We start from the raw sequence: 16,186 nt of genomic DNA on the forward strand, positions 1-16,186 counted from the left end.
GGGTCAATGTCAAACAACACGTCTACTGAACCCGTAGCGTTGGTTCCTCCGTTTGCTTAGCTATCTGTTTTACTACGTGGCCCTGTGTGCGTGTGTGTGTGTGTGTGTGTGTGTGTGTGTGTGTGTGTGTGTGTGTGTGTGTGTGCGTGCGTGCGTGCGTGCGTGCGTGCGTGCGTGCGTGCGTGCGTGCGTGCGTGCATGCGTGCGTGCGTGTGTGCGCAGACCCAATGAAGTAGATAAACATATTAAAATCCTAATTTACTCTTACTTTTTATTATTGACTTCATGGAAAATTAAAATACCTGCTGATCTTTGATCTTCTGGTCAGACTGCTGCTTGTCTTTCTCCAGATCCATGATGGATTCCTGGGATCTTTTCAGATCCTCCTCCAGCTTTCTGTTGACTCCTACAGCTCTCTCCAGATCCCTGTAGAGGTCATCTCTCTGCTTCTCTATGTTGGCACAAGCAGCACGCTCAGCCTCCATCTCTTCCTCCAGTTCTTTAATACGAGCCTTTAAATCAATCATATTATAGGTTAGTGTGGTTAATAAATGTGCTCTTGTGGGCTTAAAACTTCAATTAGCCTCTTCCTTGCTGTGCGCTTGGGTCACACACACACACACGCACGCACGCACGCACACACACACACGCACACACGCACGCACGCACGCACGCACGCACGCACGCACGCACGCACGCACGCACGCACGCACGCACACACACGCACACACGCACACACATGCACACACACACACACACACACACACACACACACACACACACACACACACACACACACACACACACACACACACACACACACACACACACACACACACACACACACACACACACACACACATACACACGCACGAGTCATAACACTATTCATGAACAAGATCTACATTACATGCTTGAATTAGGTCGAACTTGTTATTCACTGGTAGAAATACAATACCAGTTCTGCCATATTTTGCCATTTTGTTCCATTTGTACACTCTGAGCTACAAGGGTTCATTGTAACCCTGGTGGTTCCCAGACCAGTGAAGTAGATACAGATGGTAAAATCATAATTTACTCTTACTTTGTATTAATGACTTTAAGGAAAATAAAAATCACACCCAGTTTGAAGTGGGCGGTGTGTGTTCATCACATAACTCACTTTAAAAAAAACATAAATGTGTCTTTTTTTAAGTGCCATAGTCCTATTCATAGGGCTGCACATGTGTCATGGGTTTCGCTAGCCAATCACAGTCCTGAATAGAGTCAACCAATAAAGTCAGCCAATCACATTACAGCTAGTGGTCATCACACTGATGGAAGCTCACTTAAAGAAAAGTATAGATTTGCATTGAATGTGTAAGGGTTAGGGGTGTAGACTGGTGGCCAATCACGGTGCAGGATTAGTCAATGTCCAAACCTCACATATAGGGGGCGGTTACACCGCCCCAAAAATACCTGCTGCTCTTTGATTTTCTTCTGTAGATAAACAGAAGACTGCTCATCTTCAATCTTATTCAAAAGTAGGATTATTTCCTCTTTATTCCTGTGGAGTACAGTGTATCATATGTTAGTGTCATTCTACAGTGGAATACAGTACATCATGTGTTAGTGTCATTCTACAGTAGAATACAGTACCTCATATGTTAGTGTCATTCTACAGTAGAATACAGTACATCATATGTTAGTGTCATTCTACAGTAGAATACAATAGAATACATCATATGTTAGTGTCATTCTACAGGTATGTTTTTCTGCATGTCATGTAATACTGTGGTCCACATTACTTCTTGATCTCATTCTCCAGATCCATGTTGGATTCCTGGGATCGTTTCAGATCCTCCTCCAGCTTTCTGTTGATTCTCTCCAGGTCCATGTGGAGCTTCTTCTCTTCCTCCAGAGAACCCTCCACATGCACAATAATACATGTGTACATTAATATTCAGTAGAACAATACACATGGGCCTTCAAAACATCACATTCACTTCATATTTGTATTTACAATTACAAAGTGGGCATTTAGCAGACACTCATCCAGAGAGAGTGAGTGAGTGAGTGAGTGAGTGAGTGAGTGAGTGCGTGCGTGAGTGCGTGCGTGCGTGCGTGCGTGCGTGCGTGCGTGCGTGCGTGCGTGCGTGCGTGCGTAAGCCTGCAACTAATGGTTGTCAAACTGACACTGTGGGAGCCAACCGAACGCACAGCTAGGAGGGGAAAAAGGTGCACCGCCTACGTAGACACATTGGCCACAGTTACATGGACCATCATGTATTCATTCAGATCAGAATTAACTCATTCCGAATAGAGGAATCTGATCCACTCACCTGTTTACATGGGACCAGAATAAAAGTATTCCTCGTTTACATGACCCAAAGCATTCATTCGGAATATAACTTTGGACATGCCACATGCGCAAAGTGGTTCCCGCCTACGCCCGGGCATGGACCAGGGGCCACTACCCGGAGCAGAGCTTCCCCTGGTGGGCATGGGAGGAGGCAATAGCTCCCTTGTGCCTCCGCGGCGGAGGTCTGTAGGTCGTAGGCAGGCCGGTAAGCAACGCACCGACTCCTGGCCAGGCAGCGTTGTATGCGGTGCAAGCCTGACTGTGTTCCTTTGTTATCGCCGTTTTAATGCAAAAGTAGCAGATCTACAAGTTCAGACCAGTTTCTTTTTTTGTATTGGTACCAGACACAGTAAAACGTAGGCTAGCCTATACGATTTGTCACATTTCTCATGTAGGTACGATGACGTCATCGCGCATTCGCACATGGTCATTATAATAATAAATAATAATACATAAACACCGGACCGCTCATGGTCATTATAATAATAAATGGAGAGAGAGAGAGCAACACAACAGTCTATGAAACAAGGCACGCTCATTTATGGCAAATGTACAAAAGTATTGGCATCAAAATATACTTAAGTAGAAAGTATAAGCTACTCATTATGCCGATTGTCACGTTTTTCTTGTATTATTATGAAGAATCTTGGAAACATGCTGTAACTCATTCACTGTGACGAAACCCCTCTTTCTGAGCCGAGTAGAGCGCAGAGCGCACACGGGTTGAATGCGGGGTCTGTCGCCCTAAAACACAATCGCCCCGGGTGAAAATCCAGCGACCATGGAGCGGCCGCGGATGGCCCGCTCAAAAGGTGCGTGGGGCGGGTGTTTTGGGACGACCGTTCCGGCTGCCCATGTAATGAATTGATGAAGTAAAACTCATCTGTTTTTGCTGCAGCTGCGCCCTAATAATGTTGTTTTCATTTATTTTTGTTCACGTATGCTATTAAAATAATGCAGCTATTGCAGTATTGGGCCTTAACATGTGATTAAAATGTATGTATTTGGCCCCTCATATATAAAATAAATAAAAATAATAAAATAAAATCTGATTTAAAATTGAAACTTGCAGCTGATCAATGCGTTTCTGCGTTTACGTGTGGACAGGGATTTTAAAAAAAAATCTTTGTCATGTGGCCAGGGATTCTTTTTAAAAACTGAGGACTAAAATACCCGTTTAGAAAAAGGCTTATTAAATGACGCTGTAGAATTATTCATTTTATCCCGCAGGAGCAAGCACTTCTCAGCACAAACCATGGCCCAATTAAAGATTTGATAGGTCATTTTTGGACAATTCTGACAGCACTACTAAGCACGGACATGCGCAAAGGAATGCATGTATTCCAAACAGAGAGGAGCATTCGGAAAATAAAGTGTTTACATGGTCAATTCCGATTGGTATATCCCGATTCAAACGGTCTATACCACCCCTTCAAACCTGAATGAAAATTCATTCGGGTCAGACTGGAATGGAATATTCTATTCCAATTGAGGTGTTTACGTGAGCATTTCTATTCTGAATGAATTCATCTATTCATTCATAGCGATTAGAAGTGTATTCATTCCGAATGAAACTGTCCATGTAACAGCAGCCACTGAGGTGTGACAGTGGAGCTAACAACACTGCAGAGCTCAATAGACTCTGATACTGTACAGGAGGAGGTGGAGGACAGTGATCCAGGAGTCCTGAGTTGATGTCAGAGAGTCTGAACTCTGAACTCTCACATCACATCCATACTGAATGTATTTACTGGTGTCAGATAGTGTGAACCATAGGCGCCGACAGGATGGGGGCTTCGGTACCAAAGCCCCCACGCTCAATTGGTCATCCCCCTCATGAATCTCAGATGTCAGGCTCAAACTTACAGTACCATTGCCATTGCCATTACTATAGCGGGGCGTGGATAGGTATTATGGTTCGAGTTGAGCCCCCACAGCCGTGCACATGAATCGGCGCGCCTGGTCTGAACTCTCACATCACATCCATATTGAATGTATTTACTGGAGGCCACACCCAACGGGTTCACATCTCAACCATTATGTTTTGTTTTAAGAAAATGCGTTGTAAACTGACTCACCAGATCTGTTTGATGATGGTGCTCTCTGTAGAGGACACACACACACACACACACACACACGCACACGCACACGCACACGCACACACACACACACACACACACACACACACACACACACACACACAAAACAAATATGTTTTGCACTGCTGCTAAAAGATAAGCCATTGTACCTGTCTAAGACAAGACCCTAACTCTTATTTCTATTGTATCCAGTCATTTCACATGTACTAGATTTTCCGGCCGTGTGTCGTGTGCCGTATGCGGACTTCAAACCTAGTCCTATGTTGCGCTGATAAGAGCAATGGCCACCGAAGTATGGCCATTTGAAGTGTTAAACACTGCTATAACACTGCTACCAAGCAGCGATGCACTTGCAGCACACAGGTCCAGCCGTCATAAACGTGCGACCCTGCTTCGGGGAGTAGGGGCAATTCAGGGTTGCACATTTTAACTCCTCACCCCTCAGACAGTGTGTGGGTGAAGTTTCAAGGCAATCAAAACAAACAGGAAGTTTGAAGGAAAAAACGGAAGTGGATACTTTTTCCATCAAATTGGAAGTATGTGGGACCACCCACCAAGTTTGGAGCCTGTACCATGCTGGTAACTGCAGTTCTGGGTGTTTAAACCCCAGCCAATAGGAGCCAACACAGAGGGGGCAGGGCATCCGCAAACTACAGCCCGTCCCTATTGGGCGTCTTAGAGTACCCACCACGTCTGGGGCCTTTAGCATGCTGGGAACTGGAGTTATGGCTGTTCAAAACCCAGTCAATAGGGGGGCGGAATAATGATGAGGCTAGTGTCTGTGTCTAGTCTAATGGCAGACCCCCTGACCAATGTTGGGGCCAAGTTTGGTGTGGATCGGAGCAACAGTGCGCCTCGCAGGTCCGCATGTTACATTTGTGAACCCACTGTCCGTCCACCTGTCCGCCCGCTGTCAGTCGGTTGACCCATTTTAATATAGGATTGTTAATTTACATTATTATTCTTACGCTGCAATGGTGATTAAACCTTCTTGTACTTTAGTGACAAGTAAAACCCTCTTGATTCTATAAATGTTTATTGTCTCCGCCAGGCCGAAAGGCATGGCGAGAGAGTATGTTTTACCCTCCGTCCGTCCTTCCGTCCGTCCGTCCGTGTGTGTGTGTGTGTCCTGTCTGTGTGTTACCAGCTAATCTCCGGCACCGTTGGCCCGGTCGCTGCGAAACTGTGCACACCCACTCCCTGGATGCCAATTCAGAACCTCTGCCCCACATTTTTCACATGGGCCTGTTATAGCGCCACCAGGAGGCCGATTTGTGCAAAACCCATTTTTCCCATTACACCTACAGCTTTTAACCAAACGTCATGCAAATCGGTACACAGTATCTCTATAGTCATGTGATCAACCCTGATCTGTCCGATTTCCCATATTGCATCCTCATTGGCTAAGGTTGGCTTCCAAAGTTTGCAGGATTGGTCCGTTTTGAACAAACTGCCTCCAATCATGAACGCAGCTTGCCATTTCCATAAAATTGCACACGCACATTCCCACTAGGCCGAGGAAGAAATGCCACTTGAACATTTTCAAATCAGCCTCATGGTGGTGCTATAACTGGCCGATTTGCATTTTTAACTATAACTGCACCGATCTGCGTGAAACTTTGCACGCACACTCCCTAGAGGCCAAGGAAAAACATTAGACTGCATTTTTCACATCTGCTTTTTACAGCGCCACCAGGAGGCCGACTTATGTAAAATAATTTTTTGGAGATTATTCCTTCAGATTCTGCCCAAAAAACACGCAAATTGGTACACTGCATCTCCATAGTCATGTGATTCTGATGGATCAGTCCGATATTTCATATTCCATCCTATTTGGCTTACAGTGGCTTCCAAAGTTTGCAGGATTGGTCAGTTTTAAACAAAATGCCTCAAAACATGAATGCAGTGTGCAATTTCCGTGAAAGTTTGCATGCAGATTCCCACTAGGCCGAGGAAGAAATGCCCCCCTTTTCACATTCACATTGGCCTTTATAGCGCCACCAGCAGGTCTAATTTAGCAAAACACATTTTTGGAACAAAATGCCTCAAATCATGAATGCAGTGTCCCATTGAAAGGCCTAAGAAGAAATGCCACCCTTTTCACATTGGCCTATAATAGCGCCACCAGGAGGCCACAATAACCTACCTGACCTGGCGGAGACCTGTGCTCCGAGGAGCACTTTTTCTAGTTTTCTGTCTGTTTTACACTCTAACCTGTGGTCAGTAGAGTGGTGTCCATCTTTTAAGCTATGAGGATGATCCATGGACCAGTCACTCTTCATGGAGTTACAGCTGGGTACAGGAGACTCATGAACCCTGGTAGAAAGAGATGATGAAGGATATTTAGTTTATCAGGGTTACGTTAACCATTTATATATTGTAAATCATGACTTCTGCTCAATAGAGTTTGATAACAACTAAATCATGTGTTGAACTTGTTTTCTGTCTGTTTGTACATTCTGAACTCTGGTCAGTAGAGTCATCTTTGAAGACAATAGGTGCTTCTATGGACTTACAGCTGGGTATAGTAGACATTTATTTAGTTTATCAGGGTTACGGTTACCATTTATATATTGTACCTCATGACTTCTGCTCAATAGAGTGATAACAACTAAATAATGTGTTGTTTTCATTCTGACCTCTGATCAGTAGAGTGTTGTCCAGCTTTGAAGACAATAGGTGCATCCTTGGACTGGTAACTCTTTGTGGAGTTACAGCTGGGTGCAGGAGACAGTTATGTAGTTTATTAGGGTTAGAGTTACCATTTATAGATTTATTTTGTATTAGGTTTAGTGTTATCATTTATATATCTATTTAGTTTATTAGGATTATGGTTACCATTTATACATTGTACATCATGACCTCTGCTCAATAGAGTTTGATAACAACTAAATCATGTGTTGTTCTCATTCTGACCTCTGATCAGTAGAGTGTTGTCCAGCGTTGAAGTTATGAGGATGATCTAGAGACCTGTCAAAGGTCAAGAAAAAGGTTCACCGTTAGTTCAGTTAGACACTTCAGCTCAGGATTAAAGGAGTAGTTCACCTTAAAAAATGCTTATTTTCTATCAATTGCACCCCATGAAGATTTGAATTCATGGAGATGTTTTTGTTTTTGTCGCATTCCTAAGCCAATCATTTGATGACCGGGTGGCTGCTCAGTAGGAGACTTAATTGAGTCTCAATTGAGTCTCCTGTTGACCGGGTCATCGGTCAACAGTAGACTCAGTAGGAGTCTCCTGCGTTTGATGACTCTGCCGGTCATGACATTATTGGCTTCTACCCACAACGGTGTGTTACCAGGTTGTGCCGTTTGTGTATGTCTTCTAAACATTCAGTAATATTTATTCACAGTTAAAATAATTTCGGCCGAAATCCGAATGTGCATTTTATTGCCTTATTCGACCGAATATTCGGTGGCCAAATATATTCGGTGCATCCCTAGCTGGAATACTAAAATAGTTAGCCGACTTAACCTTTTTTTAATTATCAATACATTGCTTTGTAAAAATGTTGACATTTGAATACAATAAAATATAATTTAAATGGGCTTAAAGTGGTTCATTCATTTTTTCCCTTCATGGAAATGCAGTAGAGTAAGTACAAAAAACATCCGTCTTTGAAATGTAGTGGAGTGAAAGACATTATCCAAAAAAGGAAAATACTCAAGTAAAGTATAGAAAAAAGTACAGTACTCAAGTAAATGTATTTAGATACTTTACAGTTTATCTTACCTCTCATGTTGTTCTGACTGGCTGGTTTTAGAGGCCACGCCCCCCTCCTCTCTCAACTCACTCATGGTAGATCAGAGACCTACACACACACACACACACACACACACACACACACACACACACACACACACACACACACACACACACACACACACACACACACACACACACACACACACACACACACACACACACACACACACACACACACACACACACACACCCCAGTTTGAGTAGTCATTACATACAGACAGTCACTGTAAGTGACTGTCTGTATTTACATCACTTATTGTACTGTATGACATCACTTATTGATGAACTGGGGGATCAACAGTTAACCGTTGACATGAGAGGGTGTGGCTTAGTAAACAGGTGAAGTGAGTTTTGCTGTTGGTCTTTCTCTCTGCATTGTTCATCTCTTTATCCACAATAACTGGCTGCTTATTCAACATTTACTTTTCTTTCTTTGTTATAAAGAGTTGCAGATACTGTATCAAAACCATATGATCACATGTTCATCAAAATCACAACAATACACTGTATGTATACTGTTCTGACAACAGGTTCATACTGGATTGGCAGACTACTACAAAGACACATTACAAGACACTACTGGAGACAATTAACCAGTGGTGGAAAAGTCTGGTATTCAAAATTGAGTAAAAGCACAAAAGTATTGGTATGTACCTTAAAGTAGCAAAATAAATTGTACTTTAAGTACATACCAAAATGTACTTAAAGTATCAAAAGTAGAAAGTACTCGTTATGCAGAATTTACCATTTTTTTACCATACGTTTTCAAATGTATATAATGTATACAAATCTTTTGAAAATAGCAGATCTACAAACTCACAATACGTCACATCGCGGCACATTGTGTGCTTGTAGATCGGCTATTTTCAAAAGGCCGAAATGTATATAGGGCTGAAGTGGGTAATGTATGTTTTGTAATAATATTTAAAATCTACAAAGTAACTAAAGTATTCAAATATTTGTGATGAAGTTAAAGTACAATATTTGTTTCTGAGATGTAGTGGAGTAGAAGCTAAGTAAAAGTATTGAAAATTGGGATAACTCCAGTAAAGTAAAAACACCTCAATTTCTTTTGTAAATGTAGTTTAGCACCACTGGATTTAATGAAACTAAATCCAAACAAAAAATCACACCCTGTGTGAAGGAAGCGGTGCCTTTGGGGCGGGGCTTAAATCATTTCAGTTCGTCCCTATTGGTGGTCTGAGTCCACTTACCAAATTTGTACTTGGTAGCATGCTGCAAACTGGAATGATGGCTGTTTAAAGGCCAGCCAATGGGCAGACAGAGGGGGCGGGGCTTAAGTAATTACAGTTCGTCCCTATTGGTGGTTTTAGTCCATGTACAAAATTTGTACTCCGTAGCATGCTGCGAACTTGAGTTATGGCTGTTTAAAGGCCAGCCAATGGGAAGACAGAGGGGGCGGGGCTTGAGCAATTCATGCTCGTCCCGTATTGGTGGTCTAAGTCCACATACCAAATTTGGACTTGGTGGCATGCTGCAAACTGGAGTTATAGCTGTTTAAAATCCCGTGCTCATCCCGTGCTCATACGGGCGGACGTCCCTTATCTTTGATAACCGGTGGCACGTGTGGCCAATGAGAGGAGAGATGGCATAGGCAATCTCCAAGTCTGTGTGTGTGTGTGTGTGTGTGTGTGTGTGTGTGTGTGTGTGTGTGTGTGTGTGTGTGTGTGTGTGTGTGTGTGTGTGTGTGTGTGTGTGTGTGTGTGTGTGTGTGTGTGTGTGTGTGTGCGTGCGTGTGTTTGTATGTGTTGCTTCTTTGCCGTGCTCATCCCGGGCTCATACCATACGGACACACAGACAGACACACAGACACGGAGTCAAAGCCAAGTGTAGAGCGGTTGGCACCGCTAAAAACAACATTTCCAAATGCAAAAAGTAGACCAACATATTAAACACACAACAGGAGCTTTAAACACTGAAGGCAGCAACACAAATACTAATGCAGAGACATGTTGTCACATGTACAAATAACACTACCTACCCAGGGGGCAAAACCCACCTTTTTTTAGGGTGCTGCATTTGCCCTGCCATAAAAGGTTGGCCACCAGAAATAATATCTATGACCCTCTAGGATCACAATCTATATGGACAACCCGGTCAATTTTTTGCTGGAAATCCAATATGGCCGCCTCAATATTGGCCCCTATAATAAAATAGCTTTGGCGATAACTTTTGAACCAGATGGGCTAGAAATGCAAACTTTGTGTCTATTTCATGGTTTCAGAGCATGATCAACCCTCTTAAAGCTGCTGCCCCCGACAGAGAATGCCTTTGACCTGCACCTGAGAAGAGCTGCTCTAGCAACCATAATAGATAAATGTGCACACATCGCCAAGCCGGATATTCCCTCTTTCGCAGAGTATGGATGGTCTCTCAGTGCTAGCAATGCAGTCCCCCTTGCATCTACCGAGCCAGCCTGGCCTGTGTCAATGAACAAGGCAATATCATCCAGCTGTATCAAAGGCTGCCAGAGAAAACTGTTCCTGTGCAAAGAAGGAAATTCCATGCTACTTAGGATGCCGTTGCCAGGGACTGGAGACAAGATGCAGCAGGATCAGTGCAACACGTGACAACAGTGACAGTGAATAGCATTGTACCATAGTATCATTGGCTTTAGAAGCAGGCAAGACAGCACCATAGAGGTCAAAATGAACCTTTTGTGGGCAGCCTCAACTCCGCTTTAACTCTGTTTGTCACTAAGTAGTCTATATTTTGTTATGTTACTTGAATGCATACCACTATGTTAATTTGTATAGCCCTAAAGTTGAAGTTTTTGGCAAGTCTTGGAGTGTGCATGTGTCTGTTTATATTGTAGTTAGTTTATTAAAATGATACATAAGATACATTGTGGGCTTTTTCTCAGATTTTTCTCTGCATCATCCCCACAACTATAGATAGAATCTGAGCAAAAATGTAATACCATATATTATTTATGACTGCAGCCATATTGACAACATAGAAATGAAAGCTCAAACTGACCAAATGTGTTCATATTGCTTAAAAAGCAGAATTTTTGCCATAACAGTTAGCTGTCACTGTAAAAGTCATAGTAAAACTCATTTTCGGGTGGTGTCCATCTTGGAAATATGCAAAGTAAAGGTCCAGACACACCTAATCATAAAGATAAGTATTCCATTGAGTTTCTCATGCTCTGAAACCATGAAATAGACACCAAGTTTGCATTTCTAGCCCATCTGGTTCAAAAGTTATCGCCAAAGCTATTTTCTGATAGGGGCCAATATTGAGGCGGCCATATTGGATTTCCAGCAAAAAATTGACCGGGTTGTCCATATAGATTGTGATCCTAGAGGGTCATAGATATTATTTCTGGTGGCCAACCTTTTATGGCAGGGCAAATGCAGGGGGGTACCCTTCGCCCCCTGGGTAACCTGTCTGACACAAGCGGATCTGCCCCAGGCGGCTCTGCCCCTTGTGGTGTGTGTGTGTGTGTGTGTGTGTGTGTGTGTGTGTGTGTGTGTGTGTGTGTGTGTGTGTGTGTGTTCACGTGCACGCGAGTGAGAGAGCGAGAGAGAGATAAAGAGACAGGGAGGGAGAGGCTGTGTGTGCTATTCTTGTGTGACCCTCAACACAGGATTTGATCATTCCAGGCTCAAACTAGAAAAAGTGCTCCTCGGAGCACAGGTCTCCGCCAGGTCAGGTACGTTATTGTGCCTCCTGGTGGCGCTATAATAGGCCAATGTGAAAAGGGTGCCATTTATTCTTAGGCCTTTCACGGCAATCGAACACTTTGATGCATTTTGTTCCAAAAAAATTTTTTTTGATTGTTAGATCTGGTGGTGGCGCTATAACAGGCCAATGTGAAAAGGGTGGCATTTCTTCCTGGGGCAAGTGGGAATCTACGTGGAAAATTTCACGGAAATCGCATGCTTCGTTCATGATTTGAGGCATTGTGTTAAAAATGAACCAATCCTGCAAATTTTGGGAGCCAATCTTAGACAATCAGGATGGAATCTGCTAAATCAGACAGATCCGTGTTGATCACATGACTATAGAGATACTGTGTACAGATTTGCGTGTTTTTTGGAGAAAATCTCTAGGAGTAATATCCAATAATGTGTTTTGCAAAAGTCGGCCTCATGGTGGCGCTATAAAAAGTAGATGTGAAAAATGCAGGGCAGATGTTTTTCCTTGGCCTCTGCGGAGTGTGCGTGCAAAGTTTCACGCAGATTGGTGCAGTTATAGGTAAAAACGTGAATTGGCCTGTTATAGCGCCACCATGAGACTGATTGGAAAGTTTTCAAGTGGCATTTCTTCCTGGGCCAAGTGGGAATATACGTGGAAAATTTCATGGAAATCGCATGCTTGGTTCATGATTTGAGGCATTGTGTTCAAAATGATCCAATTCTGCAAACTTTAGGAGCCAATGTTAGCCAATCAGGATGGAATCTGGTAAATCGGACAGATCCGTGATGATCACATGACTATAGAAATACTGTGTACCGATTTGCGTGTTTTTTGGCGAAAATCTGAAGGAGTAATATCCAAAAATGTGTTTTGCAAAAGTCGGCCTCATGGTGGCGCTATGACAGCCTGATCTGAATAATGTGGGGCAGAGGTTCTGCCGTGGCATCCAGGGAGTGTGTGTGTGCAGTTTCACAGCGACCGGGCCAACGGTGGCGGAGATTAGCTGGTCACAGACAGAAGGACGGACACACTCACACACGGACGGACGGACGGACGGAGGGTAAAACATACTCTCTCGCCATGCCTTTCGGCCTGGCGGAGACACTTATCAGTATTTCCACCACCAGCAATAATCATGATATAAGAGCATCTATCTGTATCTGCACAAACAACGTTCACTGGAGCAGTGGAAGCTCTGTGTTGTTGTGGAGCATTTCCTATAACAAAGTATAGATAACCTACAGTAGTGTCATTGTTGTAACTTGGTATCTGGAATGTGATGCTGTTGCTGCAGGGGGAACTATGGGTATCATATAGTACAATCTATAAAGTCTTATAACCTTTTTCTTTTTTCTCTTTTACTTTTCACAGCTTCCATGAACTGGAACAAACTCTTTGGCTTTATCCAGTAATGTTTAGTAATATTGTTTTAGAAGTAATTATTGTCTCCGCCAGGCGAAGGCATGGCGAGAGAGTATGTTTTACCCTCCGTCCGTCCGTCCGTGTGTGTGTGTCCGTCCGTCCGTCCTTCTGTCTGTTACCAGCTAATCTCCGCCACCGTTGCCCCAGTCGCTGTGAAACTGCACACACACACACTCCCTCGATGCCACAGCAGAACCTCTGCCCCAAATGTTTCACATGGGCCTGTTATAGAGCCACCAGGAGGCCGATTTGTGCAAAACACATTTTTGGATATTACTCCTACAGATTTTATCCAAATATCACGCAAATCGGTACACAGTATCTCTATAGTCATGTGATCAAGACGGATCTGTCCGATATTTCATATTACATCCTGATTGGCTAAGGTTGGCTTCCAAAGTTGGCAGGATTGGTCCGTTTTGAACAAAATGTCTCAAATCATGAACGCAGCGTGTGATTTCCGTGAAAATTTGCACACACATTCCCACTAGGCCAAGGACGCAATGACCCCCTTTTCACATTGCCCTGTTATAGCGCCACCAGCAGGTCTAATTTAGCAAAACACATTTTTGCAAAAAAATGCCTCAAATCATGAATGCACGCTCATTCCCACTAGGCAGAGGAAGAAATGCCACCCTTTTCACATTGTCCTATTATAGTGCCACCAGGAGGCCACAATAACGACGTGACCTGGCGGAGACCTGTGCTCCGAGGAGCACTTTTTCTAGTTTCAAATGTCATGAGTCTGAACAGGTTAATACTGGATTAGCAGACCTACTAAAGTATTGAAAATTGGAAATACTCCAGTAAAGTAAAAACACCTCAAAATTGTACTTAAGGTAGGGTAAGTGATTTACTTTGGTTAAATAAGTGTTCTATATTGTTCTATAAGCTCTATATTGTGATAGTACTCATTACTATAGAGTGTTTGTTCAGTAAAAGGAGTCTACATGTCTCTCCAGCTCTTTATTAAACAGAACCTGCATTTTCAGTGCTCTCTCCTGATTGGCTTACATGTTGTCACCTACCTGAAAATGTATTATATTCTGTTTACTAGCTGGAGAGACCCCTGTGAGCGAACAAACGCTCTGTAGCAATGATTACTACCACAATATAGTAATTTAACATAAAAAAAAAAAAAAAAAAACATATCACTAACCCTACCTTTAAGTACAGTACTTGAGTAAATGTAGTTTAGTTACTTTACAGCATTGGAATTAACTAAACTAAATCCAAACGAAAAATAACATTTCCAAATGCATTTCCAAATTTCCAAATTCTAGGAGCTTTAAACACTAAAGGCAGCAACACAAATACTGTAAAAGTGAAACAAACCAAAAATACAGTTTGAAAGCAGCAGTTATGTAATGGCTGCCATGAATCTGACTAAGCGCTTAGACTTCACAACAAACAATAATAAACTAATATACACTCACTATATTTCTGCCATAATTAACCCCAAGACAAGCTTTGTTTTACATTACATACAAAGTGCTTATTTTGAACATGTGTTATGTGCTAATACTTTAATTACCTGAACAAACAGGGAAACAACAGGAGACAGAGTCAGTTACGGTGTTGTTTTTCTCTCTTGAGTGTGAGACATTGTCGCCTGTCCAAATAACACTACCTGTCTGACACAGGATGTGCCCCCTTGTGGCGCAGAGTGGGATAGGTTTTTTCTTAAGATACAAGCTCATAAGACACAATAAGGCTCTTAAAGGCAAGTATGGGTAACAGCAGGCAAATATGACCCTGGAACATGGGCGTGTTCACACCAATGGGCGTGTGCACACCACACGGTCTACACGGTCTTTTGGAGATTTCAGTTCCTTCATTATTTTTCTCAGTTCTCTGTCTGCTAGAAAGGTCTAGTCAACACATGATTTGTGGTTTGTCAGAAAGTGTCACTGTCACGGCATAGTTGTTGATTGATTGATTGAAATTTTTATATGTATTTGTATACCATAACTAAATAACTAACTGAACAAAACAACGGTCAGGTGGTGGCCGTTTGAGAGAGGAGGAGGACGAGAGATGCCCCCCTGTGGTGATCTTGTCAGAAGAGTTGACCATCCTCTGCTATATGATTCAAACTGATTCAACCTAAACTGCATGATGTTGTTTATAGATCCATTATAGAAACTGGGCGGCTCTTCTTACCCAATGTTTCTCCCTTATAGTTTTGTGATTTATACAGACACATTTATCAATAACGTTGTACTCACACACTTACCAGGTACAATACTCTGATGTGCTAAACATGATGCTCACTCTGAAATGAAACCAACTGGCTTCACACTTTACACTTAATACAGAACATGTTTGAAAGACTCTCTGAGAGAGATATTGGCCCACTGGGTTTGTCCATTGACTAAAGGAGGCCCCCGGACCAGTTATCTTTTAGGGGCCAATTCCATGCCATGAGAACGGTTAGGTAAACACACTACTTGATTTTTAAGGCAAATGAGCATCTAAAAAGCACCTCTATCTATTTTATGGTACAGGATTTTTCTGTCAAATCATTTAAGGTTTAATACAGAATTTACATGACATACATGTTAATGTAAAAATACAGTTAGTCAGATGGCTATAGAAGGGGAATAGATATTACATGATTTACATGAAAATACATATTTATATATGCACTTGTATGTAAATTGTCGATGGGTTATGTGGCTCCTGGTAATCAAAGGCCCTGGGCAATGGCCTCATTGACCAAGTCAATAATCTGTCTATGGTTTGTCTCTCATACTTGACAACAAAAATACTTATTTATTTATTGCTGCTTTAGTAAAAAGTTGAGCCCATGCACGCTGCTGAAAAACGGGCCGTAACATATTAATAGCCTAATAACCCGATGTCTCTACTTAAAATAAAGATATCATTTAA

General features: G+C 42.5%; 2 protein-coding genes across 2 annotated transcripts in view; one reads left to right on the plus strand and one right to left on the minus strand.

The window, feature by feature from the left end:
• LOC311063058 (pyrin-like) overlaps positions 1-16,186 on the plus strand; it is a gene marked incomplete at its 5' end in the record, with an annotated part of 670,464 nt that overhangs the window by 463,332 nt on the left and 190,946 nt on the right. The gene's annotated exons all lie outside the window — the stretch shown is intronic.
• The window catches only part of LOC311063927 (uncharacterized protein), a gene marked incomplete at its 3' end in the record, with an annotated part of 53,771 nt that overhangs the window by 36,733 nt on the left and 852 nt on the right, over positions 1-16,186 (minus strand). Inside the window, exons 2-9 of the mRNA XM_084083559.1 lie at positions 8,174-8,252; positions 7,357-7,410; positions 7,080-7,157; positions 6,655-6,756; positions 4,420-4,444; positions 1,788-1,906; positions 1,459-1,546; positions 303-512 (exon numbers count right to left, since the gene is read on the minus strand). Coding sequence (XP_083939685.1) covers positions 303-512; positions 1,459-1,546; positions 1,788-1,906; positions 4,420-4,444; positions 6,655-6,756; positions 7,080-7,157; positions 7,357-7,410; positions 8,174-8,238 — 741 coding nt within the window. The 5' untranslated portion in view covers positions 8,239-8,252. The remainder of the gene's footprint in view (positions 1-302; positions 513-1,458; positions 1,547-1,787; positions 1,907-4,419; positions 4,445-6,654; positions 6,757-7,079; positions 7,158-7,356; positions 7,411-8,173; positions 8,253-16,186) is intronic.

Source organism: Gymnoscopelus microlampas, assembly GCF_963454915.1.
Source record: "Gymnoscopelus microlampas genome assembly, chromosome: 16".
Lineage (NCBI taxonomy): Eukaryota > Metazoa > Chordata > Actinopteri > Myctophiformes > Myctophidae > Gymnoscopelus > Gymnoscopelus microlampas.